General features: G+C 42.5%; 2 protein-coding genes and 1 long non-coding RNA gene across 7 annotated transcripts in view; 1 reads left to right on the top strand and 2 right to left on the bottom strand.

The window, feature by feature from the left end:
• LOC105449951 (protein slit) overlaps positions 1-13,635 on the bottom strand; it is a 352,872-nt gene that overhangs the window by 124,547 nt on the left and 214,690 nt on the right. The window lies entirely within an intron of this gene.
• LOC105449950 overlaps positions 1-13,635 on the top strand; it is a 261,548-nt gene that overhangs the window by 52,439 nt on the left and 195,474 nt on the right. Inside the window, exons 1-2 of one of the 4 annotated variants that reach the window (XM_011689435.1) lie at positions 11,593-11,674; positions 13,159-13,336. In XM_011689435.1, coding sequence (XP_011687737.1) covers positions 13,332-13,336 — 5 coding nt within the window. In that variant the 5' untranslated portion in view covers positions 11,593-11,674; positions 13,159-13,331. Of the gene's footprint in view, positions 1-11,592; positions 11,675-12,645; positions 12,696-12,987; positions 13,055-13,158; positions 13,337-13,635 lie in introns of those variants that run through there. The other 3 variants (XM_011689436.1, XR_974406.1, XR_974405.1) reach the window with 3 other exon arrangements.
• Positions 5,965-8,965, bottom strand: LOC105449948. Its single transcript, XR_974404.1, has 3 exons — positions 8,679-8,965; positions 6,486-6,586; positions 5,965-6,154 (listed from the first exon to the last, which is right to left on the bottom strand). It is a non-coding gene; the product is annotated as an uncharacterized LOC105449948 (long non-coding RNA).

The raw sequence follows: 13,635 nt of genomic DNA, 5'->3' as shown, positions 1-13,635 counted from the left end.
TAGTTTCCATTTCTTGCCCTCTTTGGTTATTTCCTTTGAATTACTGATTTTCAAACCCGCTTGAGAAACGATATTCGAGAGCAAGTATTGGAATCCGAACGACGTCGTCGCATGACGAATGATGAATAAATACCGCATAAATCACGGCGTCACTCGGAAGACGTCAGCAGCGCTGAAATAATCGTTATCGGCTACCGACAGCGTGCAACGCCCGACAATGAGACGTTGTCTCCGATCTGATTGGCGCTGGCAGAGGAACGATGCACACGCGCCTATCGCGATATATCAGCCTGTTTACCCAGCAGTTAACGAGTATAGCTCGGCGACGATACGGCCCCGCGCGCGCCGTGAACGCATTATCCGATGAATGAGGCACCAATCTCACCCCCGGATCTCGAAGCGCGAGCAGGCAGCGGGTCGAACAGTCGTCGGACATACAAGCACTTTCCAAGGCCTACGCCTTGGAAACTTATCGCCCTCGCAAGGCTCGCTGCAAGTGCGAGAGGCATTTGCATTTCATGAGCGCGGGGAGGGTCGTGGCTGAAAAGTAAGGAATTCGTCTAGCGCTCGTCTAACCGAGTGATTTATGCAGCTTATGCTGGTTATCTTTAGATCTGATATATCTTTTTAATCGTCGACAAACGAACGGAAGAGTAAGAAGGAAGATTAATATCTGAAAACGTTTTCTCGTTCCCGTGTTTATTCGCGTCGTGCGAATATGCACATTCTGGCAGCGGTAGGAGCTCTCTTTTTTATCTATACTTTGTTAACCGAGTCGAGTATCTCTTGCATCACGTCAATCGCGCTGGGAGAGGGTGATTCCTCCTTAAGATTTCGCGAGATGGTGCGCCGAGATTATTTTATAATATGTAATTACGATTTTATATATGAGCGACGCGCATAACATGTTTTATGAAAAAAAAAAATTATCTTCGTCCTAGATCTCTAAATATCTGGGCAGTGTCCCGATGCAGTTTGCAAAACTTTCGCGATAGTACGAAATTAAAGCACATCGTACGTGCACAAACGTTGCACCACTTCAGTTCTCCTTAAAGAGAGATATAAATCTGTGCATGAAGTGTCCTTTGTGCATTCTACAAAGATCCCTATAGTTCATCGTGTAAGCGAGCAGGGAAATTAATCTGTTTCAACGTACCTCTCGAGAACATTCCGACACATACCATAGCCGTCCGATACATCAGAGGATTAAGTCATGTCCGTGAGATTAATATAATTTATATTTGCATAGCGTACCTATATATATATATATAGGTAGTAGATCTAACAATAAAATATACTTGCCCGGGCCTTCGAGAAAACGTATCGCATAAATTTCGTGACGAATTCACAATCAGCAGGCGTATATAGCTCTCGGAGAATTCATGTAGCTCGAATTGCTTTTATATTACGCCGTTTATGAAGACCGTTGACGAAATTCCATTCCGAGGATGATGTATCGCCGATCGTGAGCTGAACCGCGCGAGATCAGATTACGGGTAAGGACATCTTGCTGCGGTCATCTGGGACGAAGTTCCAGTGCAAGCGAATTATACACCGGGCCCTTTCGGCCGAGGGACGGACACAGATAGAGAGAAAAAGAGAGAGAAAGAGAGAGAGAGAGAGAGAGAGAGAGAGAGAAAGAGAGAGAGAGAGAGAGAGCAGCATGTTCCTCGCCTCGATATATCGGCGCGACTATTTAGCGCCGCTAACGAGTGCTGGGTACCGACCGCCGTCGGTATACGAACGATCTATACACGTATGGCGCGTTATCCCATGAATGGAGCCCGCAATCTCGTCTCTGGATCTCCCAACGTGGCCGGCGGGGCCAGCGAAGTGAACAGTTGGCCGACGGAGAGCCTGCTCCACTCGCGGCAATGCGAGCTACCGTTTGAGATTAGCATCTTTTATGCATATACATGGGAGACCTGCAGGCGGACGGACGCGCGGGCGGGCGCGGGCGCCGCGCGCACGACTACCCAATTCCGCCTCGCAGCGAGGGAAGTTTATCTATACGTACGTACGGTGAATGCACACACAGCCGCGGTGCATTCGCGGCGGGTCCAGGAGCTCCGGGACTCTCTCCTTCTTGGCTCTCTCGGCTCTGTCACGACCTCGCTTACGCCTGTCGAGCCCTTCTCGCGCCGACATCATCGTATTACCCCGCGCATCTTGTGCATCTCCTCGGCCTTTATGCCGCTCCATGCCTTCGGGAAGTGGCCTCCCGATCTTATCTCGCGACTCGTCTCCTTCGGAGAGCGGATCCCCCCTCCGGTTTAAGGGCCCACAGCTGCGTCTATACGATCGCGCTCATTCAGTACGCGTATAACTCGTGAAACCGCAGTTGAATCCCGCGTAGAACGTACATGCGGTCCCGCTCGACGCGGGACACCTTCCGGGTGACACTCGGGTGGGTGACGGGGTAATTACACGGGTCTCTCTCCCCAGGGGAGAACTTGTCGTCGCGCTCTCTCGCGAAAGGAATCGTTGAAAACCCGGTCGTCACTGATGGTCGACGTAGCGTGCGCGCGCTAACGACGGTCGATCGCGATTAATTTCCGCGATTAATTATTAAACGATTAGTTGCTAACTAGAAGGACTTTGGGAATCTCGCCTCCCGATGAGACTGGGTGCCGCCCCATGAAATATGTAAATTCGAGAACATCGGATATTCATTACGTTTAGGTAAGCGGTAAATTTGAATAAGCGGCGCGCGAATTTCTAATTTTTCTCGTTAGAAAACTAACATTCTCTACCGATGTGAATTCTTATTAAATTCACGCGAAATTCATGGATTCGTAGAGAGGCATGAGACGAAAGAAATTGAATAATTTCGGCGATACAATCTGCATTATACGATGAAATTGAAAGCCATAATTTGACTTTCATACTGCCATTCATTCACAGTTGCGAAAGCGATTGTGTGTCGCCCGCAACGTGCAATAAGGCCTAAGAGCGTTCCTTGTTAAAATGCAATTATTCCGGCGCGTATCCAGCATTGTTAACCGACGTTGCGTGCGAACACTCTCGGCGTGCCCGCTGCGAAAATGATTTGTAGGTCTGTGCCTATGATAAACCGTGTACTTTATCGATAAAGGATCGCGTGGGCGATCGAAGGCACTTTCCGGACACCTTGGGTGCTATGGAGTAATTGTGCCGAACGTACCGGGGAAATAGGCGTTAAGCGTAGGAGCTATCGAAAGAGTCGGCAGCAACTGACTTTCTGGATCACTGCTTCATTCATAAATTTGCGTTTGATTCAACAGCGAGTTTTTCATATTTTTATACTCTTAAGACATAACTTAAAGAGAGAGAATCGAGGAATTTCCCCGATAAATTATAATTAAGATGAAACCGCGCGCTTTATTTGAGCAGAGAAGACTTTTTGTTACTCCCGATCGATTTGGCTTATTGAAGAAAGAATATCGCATCGTATTGCCCGTATAAAAATTGACGAAGGCCATTAGATTTTAGTATATGGAAGGGAATTGTACCTATATAAAAAACGATCGGATCGAACGATCTGTTTTTTTTTTTGCATTTCGATTTAGCGCTGTTTACGCGTTCGTAAAGTACCGCCGATATAATAACGGGCGTGCACCTCGGGGTCTTTCGTTGTTTTGCCATACGATATTAGCAATACATCCGTATCTTTACGCGGCACGTGAGGACATTTATATAAAAATGCATTCGCGCGCACAAGCCGCGATTATCTCGCTCCAAGTGCGCCTTACGAACGGTATTGTCGGCTCTGAAATTTGTACGTACGACAGCACCGGGGACATTCGCGTGCCTGGAAATATGAAAGTTTTTCCACCGCGTTCAGAGAGAGAGACACACACACACACCCAGGCCACTGCCCCGTAATCGTATTCACGGTATTCGCGTCGTTCTGGGACGAACTTTGAATACCGGTTTTCCGTTTCTCGACATGCGCCGACTGTGAGCCAATTTATATGCAAAATTATCTCGCGCGGTAACACATGTTCAAAAGGCATGGACGACCATAAAAAATTACATTATCACATCGTCACGCGCAAAATTTGTATGCAAAAGCGTACGGGCGCGATATCGTGCGCCACGGATAGGAAGCATCGCGCGCGCGCACCGAAAAACGCTGCATTTATTCATGCCCGTCTGTTTTTTCTCAAGGTCGGCCGAAAAATTCAAGACGGTAATAAACCGCGACGCGGATCCCGGATGCGCGACTTTAAAACCGGCGATCGGCGGCCGCGCCGGGGCGTGTTTACGCGCGCACGGACGATATGTCAAATTACATTTACGCATACCGTCGTCCGTATATATACGCTTTGTACCAACGTTTTCTTTATGCATTCGTAATTACCCCGTCGCGCGTTCTACCGTAATCACATGAAATTGGCGACTTAATTAGAAATCTACTAAAAAGAAAATGGGACATAATAACTGCGCCGTAATTAATCCCGCGATCCCGGGCGTAGACATCAAAGCGACAAGAGTCGAAGTCCCGATCGGACATGCGTCGCGCGATTGATTTGTCAAAGTGGATCGCAATTATTTTCGGCATCCGATTCATCGATCCATCAATGCGCCTTTCGTAAATGTACCACTTGAACGTAGCCAATGATTTGCGTAATAATGACAGATTATTATACATTGCAGCGTGTTCTGTACCCGGATATATCGGTCTTTAAGATAATCGCTTTTATATTTCCGCGCTGCGTGATTTAGCGCAGCGTAATAATGAGATACATGGCGCCAGATGATTAATATTTGAGTCTATAGTAAAATTTAAAGCATTGAACGTTGAACGTCAAAAATGTTAACGAACTCGGAATTTCGATATTAATCTTGAGATGAGGAATTACGGCAGCGGGATCTGAGGCTAGAGAGTTTGCACCGCCTTTGATTGCGCAATGCTAAAACCAGTAAATCACATTTTTCTAGCTATTCGATAAATAATCATTTCGAAGAAATCCATTTGCTGCCGTGGCTGCCAATCCGTGGCCTGCCAATTGCTTACGCAATGCTATTTTCCGCGAATATTTTTAAACTTGTCCAAAGGTATCTGCTATTGTAAAAGATCCGCCACTAAACGATAGACATTACTTCGATCTTACACTCGCATCAAGTTCGTACTTGGAAAAATCCACCCGTTAAATTATGCATCCGCCGAGAAGGGTACGAAAGTCCGCCGTCGGCGAAAGTAATCCGTCGCGTCGCGGCGCAACAACGCAAAGACAGACGACGACGACGTTATGCAAATGAGCCGACTTTATTAAACGAATCGACAGGATCGAGCGAAACGAGTCGCCGGCACTCGCCGGTTCGTTTGTTCATTTTTCGGTGGAATCGCAAAAATAGCGGGATTATGCAAATACGGGCGTTTATCCGTCCGGGGGCCCGGCAGCACTCGTCGATCTTCCACGGTCGTTATAACGCGAAGATGTTCAGCAAACGTCGCGAAAATCGCACTCGTTAATCTCCCGGGGCGTTCTTATCGGTCCGGCGTTATGAATTAAAGCCAGTCGCCGTCGGGGCACAACCGACCAGCGCAAGAGTTTAAATAACGAATGTGATCACGTAATAACAGGTCGATCGGCTTCTGTCCCAGCATAAACTCCGGTGCACGCGTATATAGCCGCACGTTTATTATCCACGTATAGATGAAAAAGCGTTTCGGGGGAGAAACCTGACTCTGCGCGGGCGTATCGAGGGAAAAGATCGGTCCTGCCCGCTGGATGGATTTATGCGTCACATTATTATTTGTGCTCTTTTCTCACCGACAGAGACAGAGTAACAATGTGGCATAATTGCTATCGTCACCACGTCAGAGAAACCACGTGCTTTTCGATTCTGTATTTTGCATAGCTAAATCGTATAATAAATTGTTGCGCGACACGCATAGCGTACTCGTATTAGTACAAACTGCGAATTCGCCCGATAGCAATCGGGTTGAGATAGCAAATTACTGTAATTAGCGTTGTGTCTGATCTCGCATGAATTTATTACGGCTCTGTTTTATTACATACGTCAAAAGCATTCCGGTATCTAAACGCAGATGTAAGTACCACCGGAATTTCCGCTTAAACGGCTACGAGGTAAACCATTCGGTATAAAGAGATCCAGCGTAAAGCGATAGACTGAAGGTATTGTCTTAAAGCGAATCATCATTATTCTGTAGAGGAGTAATTTAAGAGTAAAATCATTAATATTTAACAAAAAGTGATATAAATATATACTAATCTAGATATAAACATAAAATACTCTAAACTGATTATTTTTATGACTTAAATATCAAAATTGTTGCATATGCCCGAAATATCGGAGAACATATCACATAAATAATATATGATATCTTTTTATTATTTATTATTGTTAAAAAATTTAAATGAAATTTCTATCTTAAGCGATTTGCGTCTTTCTGAAGCATAAAATAATTTTTTGCAAAATATATTTCATTGTACATGAAAATGAAAAAGAGAAACAGATATATTAGATAATATTACGTTCAAGGAGTTGCAGAATTGTTGACTGTTTCTCTCTGTTTTGCCAAATTTAATTCTGTTTCATATCAATAAAATGATAATTCGTATGGAGAGCCATCGACCTACGAATATTTTATAAATATTCATTATATCGCTATGATTCATGTATTAAATATCGTTACAATGTTTTCGCGAGTACTCGAAAGTTTTGAAAATGCATGTAATTCGCACACAATATCCAAGTATTATAGGTCGGCTTAAAATCGGAAACGAGATTAGACATGAAAGAAATTGATATGCATAAATTAGAAAAAAATTAGAGGGATCGTTTGGGAAAAATTCGAGGGCACGATCGGTGCTCCCTATCCTATCGTAGGTGAACGGCATTGAATCCTTGTGCGCGATCACGAGAAGCTGTCAACTCGATAAAACGTCAGCGTAATCAAATCGCGGGAGCTGAAAACGTCAGGCGGCGACGTATCGCCGCGTTTCGGGGGTCCAATCAAGGTGGCATTGAATGCGTTTGTTACGAGGCCTCGCTCCGGCTCGCCCCACAACCGGGATAAGTGCATTATCGGGGCCCACGAATGCCGGCGACACGCACACACGTTACGAGAGACGTGCGCGGGCGTACGAATGAACGCTCGAATGGAAAATCCATAGGCGCTGCCGCTGTTCTCGCGTGTATTCTGCGATTCTAATGAGGCGTACAGTCGTCGTCATTTGCCGAGATTGGCGCGAAGGAGGGGAGGGCGGGCGGTGAGTGACGGAGCAAAAGGAAGACCGGGATCAGGCTCCATGAGAGAGAATTCAATCCCATAAAGTCGCGGCATAATAAGCAATTACTGCCGTTCCGTAGGAATTGCGCGTGGCGCGCCGCCGGGGTGGAAACTGCATTTGCGGAATCTCGATTAAATACATGTTACATACCATTAACCCTTTCAACCTGGTAGCATTGAAGCGTGTACGGAATTTCTGCGTTATAATCGTCGCGGCATTCCTACGAAGGTTGATGCTATTTAAACCGAATTTGGGAGAATTACGCGAGAGAAATTGTATCACAATTATGAAAAATTGAATTTCATAACATTTACGGCCAATATCCCGGACATTAACGATTTATAATCGATATTGTGTATTCAATCAGCATTGTTTAATTATGTAGAATTAAAATTAAATCAAAATTTCCAGTCACTAATAAAATATAAACGATGCGAAAAGGCAAAATTCATTTATATGTATTACGCGAATAATGTGAAATAATTATTATGGATTATGATATGCACAAAGAAAAGACGTAATTTTCATCTGGCTTTCACGGAAATGTAATAATTTCAATCCTCGGTAAAAAGTCATTGGTAATATGAAGATTATACGGAAGCTCTTTTTTCAGCGCGCGTCTCTTGCAAAAAGAATAATGGAGCTTAGACTCTCTTTTGTGATCGATCCATTTCACGGGCGTTATAGTCGGGCGACATCGCGATACATCTACGATCGAGGTTGCCGAGGCATCGACACGGTAACATCATCGATACCATTGAAACCGGATACTCTTGTTCACTGAACAGAACGATCTCTGAAAAACCCAGCTATCATTGATATCCCTACAGCTGAATCGCGCTTGCGTTAATAACGAGGAGCGTTTGGTTGGAAAAAAATAACGAGAACGTGTATATGGCGCGCGTAATACGAGTCTGACTCTAACGCGGAGATTCGCAAAATCTGTCTTCACCGAACGTTGAAATAAATCACTTTGGGAATAATGGTGCATCACAGTTACCTGATCCGAACGTATATTATTCTCTAAACGTACATAATTTTCTTTTAAACGTACTTTTCATACAAGATATATGGTACATAGATTTAGTCGGTAACATTTCAAACATGAAGACGTAATAATAAAATTTCAATTTTAATTTATTCGTTCATAAAAATTTCAAATTGCAAATATTACTTATTGAATATAATCTCTTTTTCATCGAAATTTAAAATTAAATTCAGACATACATATGTACATATACACACGTTAAATTTGACCGTGCATATATTATTTAATTATTACTATGAATAATAATATATATTTTATATACTTGTAACATAATAATAACTTCATTACTCTTTTTTAATTCATGATATATGAATTATAAGGATTTTGATATTCTGATTTTGTATTTAATTTTGCTGCAGTTGCAGATTTAGCTATGGATCACTTACTTAAGTTTCAACAATATTTGCAGGATCTTTAATTATTTATCATTCGCGTCAACTGACACGAGTCTCAGCAAAACGGACATCAATTTTAAACGGACACGGGAATTAGTTAAGTTTCCTCTAGTACTAAAGAAGTTTGACGAATCGCCGTACTTCCTATGCGAACTTTTAAATCACATCGCTTTATGCCCAAGTCTTGTACCGTCTTTCGAAATTTAAAATCTGCTCGTCGTATTCCGAGCGGGTAAGGCGAGAATTTACAGCCCGGTTTGGCAATGCGCACGTATGTGTATAAGTCTGAAATATGCTTCGAAGCTTATCCAATGTCACAGTCGACCAAGAAACATGCGTGCGAGGCAATAACGCAGCTCGTCTCTTTCTTCTGTTCGTATACCTTTTCGTTGACTTTCGATAGCTTGCCACCCGCTGGTAGATTACGAAAGCAATTCGCTTCGGTTTCGCTGTTATTTCATAATATAAATGTCCGGTGCATTCATGAATTTCTTTGAACGTCATTATATAAGGCGGTAGAAGAAGATGGAATTGACTGTGAGCGATTCTGATACATCTTGCGAAAGATTACTTCGCGGTATATATATTCGTCAGATCGTATCTAATAAGTAACTATCTAAATGTAAATTCCATGTACCTTAAACTCGAATTATTATTCATTCTGGTGTAAATTATGTTCTAATTTTAACTCTTAACGATATTGAAAAATGAGTTTCTCTAGTACATATAAGAATATAATTATTACTAAAATGCGCAATATAATAATTTATTGTTTTATCATCGACGTTAAAGTTTCGTAAATGTACCTTTATTTTTGCAATTAAGCTCTAAAAGTTTTCACTCAGTAAAATTTTTCTTTAACAGTTAGTGCATACATAGCGATGTGTGAAACGACACGCGTATACACCGTGAATTAATGCGGTACATTAACGTAATGAACTTTTTCCCCCTTCCCTCGCGAGAAAGTTCTGGCGAGATATCTCCGAATTACATAAATCGATATGCATCTGCGCCCGGGTCATAAATCAATAAATTCTTAACCCTCCTTCCGAGAGAGCGTCGACAAACAAAACACCCCGTTCCCGGTTCTCGCATATCTACACATAGTGCACACAAACATATACCCATCCCCGATTCCTTCCCGGAGCTGAATATGGCCTTAAGCAGCCGTTTTTTACACGCGTTAAAATGCACCCCTAGCAGGGAAGCTATGGCGCCCGAGCGGCGACAGCCCACCCTCACCTCCGGGGCGGCCCGGCCCCATGCCGTGTACCGTAGGACAGGGGCACCAGATAATTCTGTTTTAGTTTCGCATTACAACGCGAGGCACGGCAGCGAGACGGACTCCTCGTCCCATCAGGGCGACACCCTTCGCTCCTCACTGTTCGCCCCGTCCCCTTTTTCACTTTCTTCGGCGATCGCTCTGGGGCACCGTGCAGGAGAAGAAATTCGTTCTTTCCCTTTTTAACGTTATTCTTCGCCCGCTTTGTCTCGCGCGCGTGTTTCTCGCGTTATCCACCCTTGTCTTCTTCCCTCTCCCGCTTCTCTCTATTGCGACGGACACGAAAGTACCCGCGAGAGATAGCTGCCGAATAAGAATTTGACTAATGCAATCGCGGATGCTAAGAAGCCACTCTCGTCGGCTATTGTGCCACGTTATCTCCTTACTTTTACTCCCTATACTTTCTTCTTTTTTGCCCCTACGGCAAATAAAAAATAGCGAGAAAGACAGAGCGGCAATGCTATGAAGGACATTTTGTCGAAGGTATATTTATGCATTTTGTTAGAGGATGTAGAGCGTTGCGAAGGGAACGAAATTTGAATGTTTACATTGAATGACAATTCTTTCGGGAAGGTAAGAATGTTTTTCTTTGTGTGTGTGTGTAGGTTATATCTAAATTTTTGTATGTATAATTTTTTTTCTTCGTTATTCTTCACTCGAAATTGAAAATCCACAGAAAAAAGATAGATAGAGAGTTGAAGAGTAAATATTTTACATTTTAATATTAATAAACAATTTCATTTGATAATAACCGAGATTACTAAATAATTAATTAATTCTTGCTTGCTTAAATGCGGCTATGCTCAACGCAAAGAGCTAAATTGTGCGTCAAATAACTGATATTCAACGGTATCTACAATAGCGTGTCTCTTATTAGAGAAAGGGTTTCCTCTCGATTTCTGACCTCGAGATGGCATTAAGCTGAATTCCACGTTCGCCCGAATACATTCCACGGCCCATCCCGAAAAGCGAAACTCGCTTTTGGTCGGTACGTGAGACAGACGGAAGCAATTTCGAGTTTACGCCTCGACAAGCCCCTAGTGCGTATTGCGTAAGACGCACATCTCATTTTGCAGCAGTCAAATGTTTCCTCGCGAGAATGTGCATTTCTCTCTCTCTCTCTCTCTCTCTCTCTCTCTCTCTCGCTCTCTCTCTCTGCGACGCTTTTGCAAGATGACTCGACAAAAATTGCGCGACGTGTCGTAAGTTTGAAAGCTAAATCTTTGACGATCGTTAAACAAGCTACGTGCGAATTTGTTACTCGTTTGAAGAGTCGGACGAAGGTAAATCTTTGACAGGCAGCGTGATGCATTCCGGCGATTCGTCCAAACGCGAATTGTCTACCCATCGGCGGACAGGAATCGATCACAAACAAACAACGAATGGCCGACTGCGTTTTAAATATCGCAGCTCCGAATCCTCTTTTGACAGCTCGCGAGAATCTGAAACCATCGCACGCTATTCTCCGGGCGTTATGTGCACGTGCATTCGCAGGCAGAAATGTCCATCGGTTTTAGATTCCTCCTAGTGGAGAAAGAGAGAGAGAGAGAAAAACAATCGAAAGACCGAAATAATAGCCGCCGGCCGTCGAAAGTGAAACGGTCTGTGCAGTTGTGTAACAGGAAAATCGTAGTTTATGGCGTTGCATTGTCAAGTTTCTGTCATCGTGGTTACGTGCCTTAAATAACTGCCGAACCAGGCCCACGTAAGCATCAAGTATAAACCCTCCGTCTTCGATTTCTGACCTCGGCGCGGAATTAATCTGGATTCCGCGTACACTGGCACGCGGCGCGATTTCTCACCGACGATATTTCGCGCGTGGTCGATACGCGGCGGCAAATGGAACCAATCCCAAGTTTTATCCCGATAAATCGTGGCGCAAAATACTGCCCCTACCGTCGTGCAAAACGCGAATTTCGCTGCTGACTACGACGATGTTTCTTGTCTAAAGTGACACACCCAGAATGAGGCAGTAAATCTCGAATTACGTAAATGAGAATGCATGTCTTTTATAAATCTCGGGCAGTTGCTGCTTTTTTTTCAAGGTTATCTCTACCGCATTTTTCTTGAAATTTTGAAAACTATAAGTGGTTATAAGCTCATTAAGCCTAGAAATATAAATTGTAACGTGATACTTATTTATAATCACCGACTCTTAATTTGCTAAAATAAATAAATTTTTATGATTATAACAATAATTACATATAATTATCGTATTGTATTTCAAGATATTCTGAAGAAAGGGATATTACATATAAATAGATTCAAGGATATTATATTACAATTTATTAATATAATTAAAAGTATCGAAACTTCTCTGGGCCATAAGCGATTCTTTAATTTATAAAAAGAAGAAAACTTCTTATTTACCGTAATTATTCAATTTATTTCTCTTAAGAAAACTTCGATAAAAAGAACGACGAGAATAAATTACATATATAATTCTTCAAAAGTAATGTAAATTTTCTTTCTGGAATATAAATTCCAATTTGATATGCGATAGTCCACTCGCCTAAAATTACTTTGAGACACGAGAAACAGAATATTTCCTATATTTATTTTATAAAGTATTGAATATTTAACAGGTGGTAATAATAATAACGTTTTATGGTGATAATACTGGTGTACAACCTTGGTGTTTGTTGTACGGCGGTACATAATGTCGGTGCGCAAACAAGACCGTTCCGCGGCCGTGTTGTCATTCGCGCGCTACGAGATTTGAGCCGGTAGGTATAGTGGCGTGAGCCGCACCGCGCGTGTCATCCGTGTTATCATCCCACGAAATGTGATCATTCTCTACAAATAATTAGCGATTATCAGCTTGTACGTTAATTAACTTTACGATTAACAATTCGTAGACATATCAAGGCGACGGCTACGTATTAAAGCGGATATTTCTCACGATTTTTCTATTTCATACAAGACTCAAATAGTAAAGACCGTAAACTATCGTTCCGCTATGATATTTATGGGTAATAATTATCTTTTTAACGATTTATATAATTCACTTTGGCTCAGGTATACATCTCGTGTGACACATTAAAATTTTCGCCGATATAATGATACACCTCTGTTATCATTATGTGTAAGTTGAGAAAGCGAAATAATACATGCATAACTGGATAATTCAAGTTACAGAAAATGATGTTGATCTTTCATTAATAATTTCATGTATTTCGCGTGTTGCAGGTGATTAATATTGGGAATGCCATATGAGCCATATCGCGCGAGCATCATATTCATCGGTAATTAGTTCGCGATACGTTCACACTAACACGTTTTGCTAGTGTTCGGCCGTGTGAATGCAACCGAAAGGACCTTGATAGAAGGCCTGGGAGGCCTTGGGCGACGACGGAACGATCATGAGGTGAGAAATTATGCTAAGGTATATCATCTCATTGATCCATTGACTTGGAATAGATGAATTAGAGCATGATTAGCGCGAATGTTTAATCCTGAGACATGTGTAATCGTCCGCGAATTTATTATGCACACAAGAATGCACACATACGAAGCTCACAGGATAAAGCTTTATTGCTATCGATGCATTATAGACCAGTTTAATTATTATTGACACATTTCAGTGTAATATTAATTAACGAAATAGTAATTATGAAATGTGCAAACTGTGTTTGAAGTTTATAATAAATTTAAACTCGCAAACTC

Source organism: Wasmannia auropunctata, unplaced genomic scaffold, assembly GCF_000956235.1.
Source record: "Wasmannia auropunctata unplaced genomic scaffold, wasmannia.A_1.0 LD336071.1, whole genome shotgun sequence".
Lineage (NCBI taxonomy): Eukaryota > Metazoa > Arthropoda > Insecta > Hymenoptera > Formicidae > Wasmannia > Wasmannia auropunctata.
The sequence above is the reverse complement of the archived record's forward strand: the minus strand, read 5'-3'. Positions and strand labels throughout refer to the sequence as shown.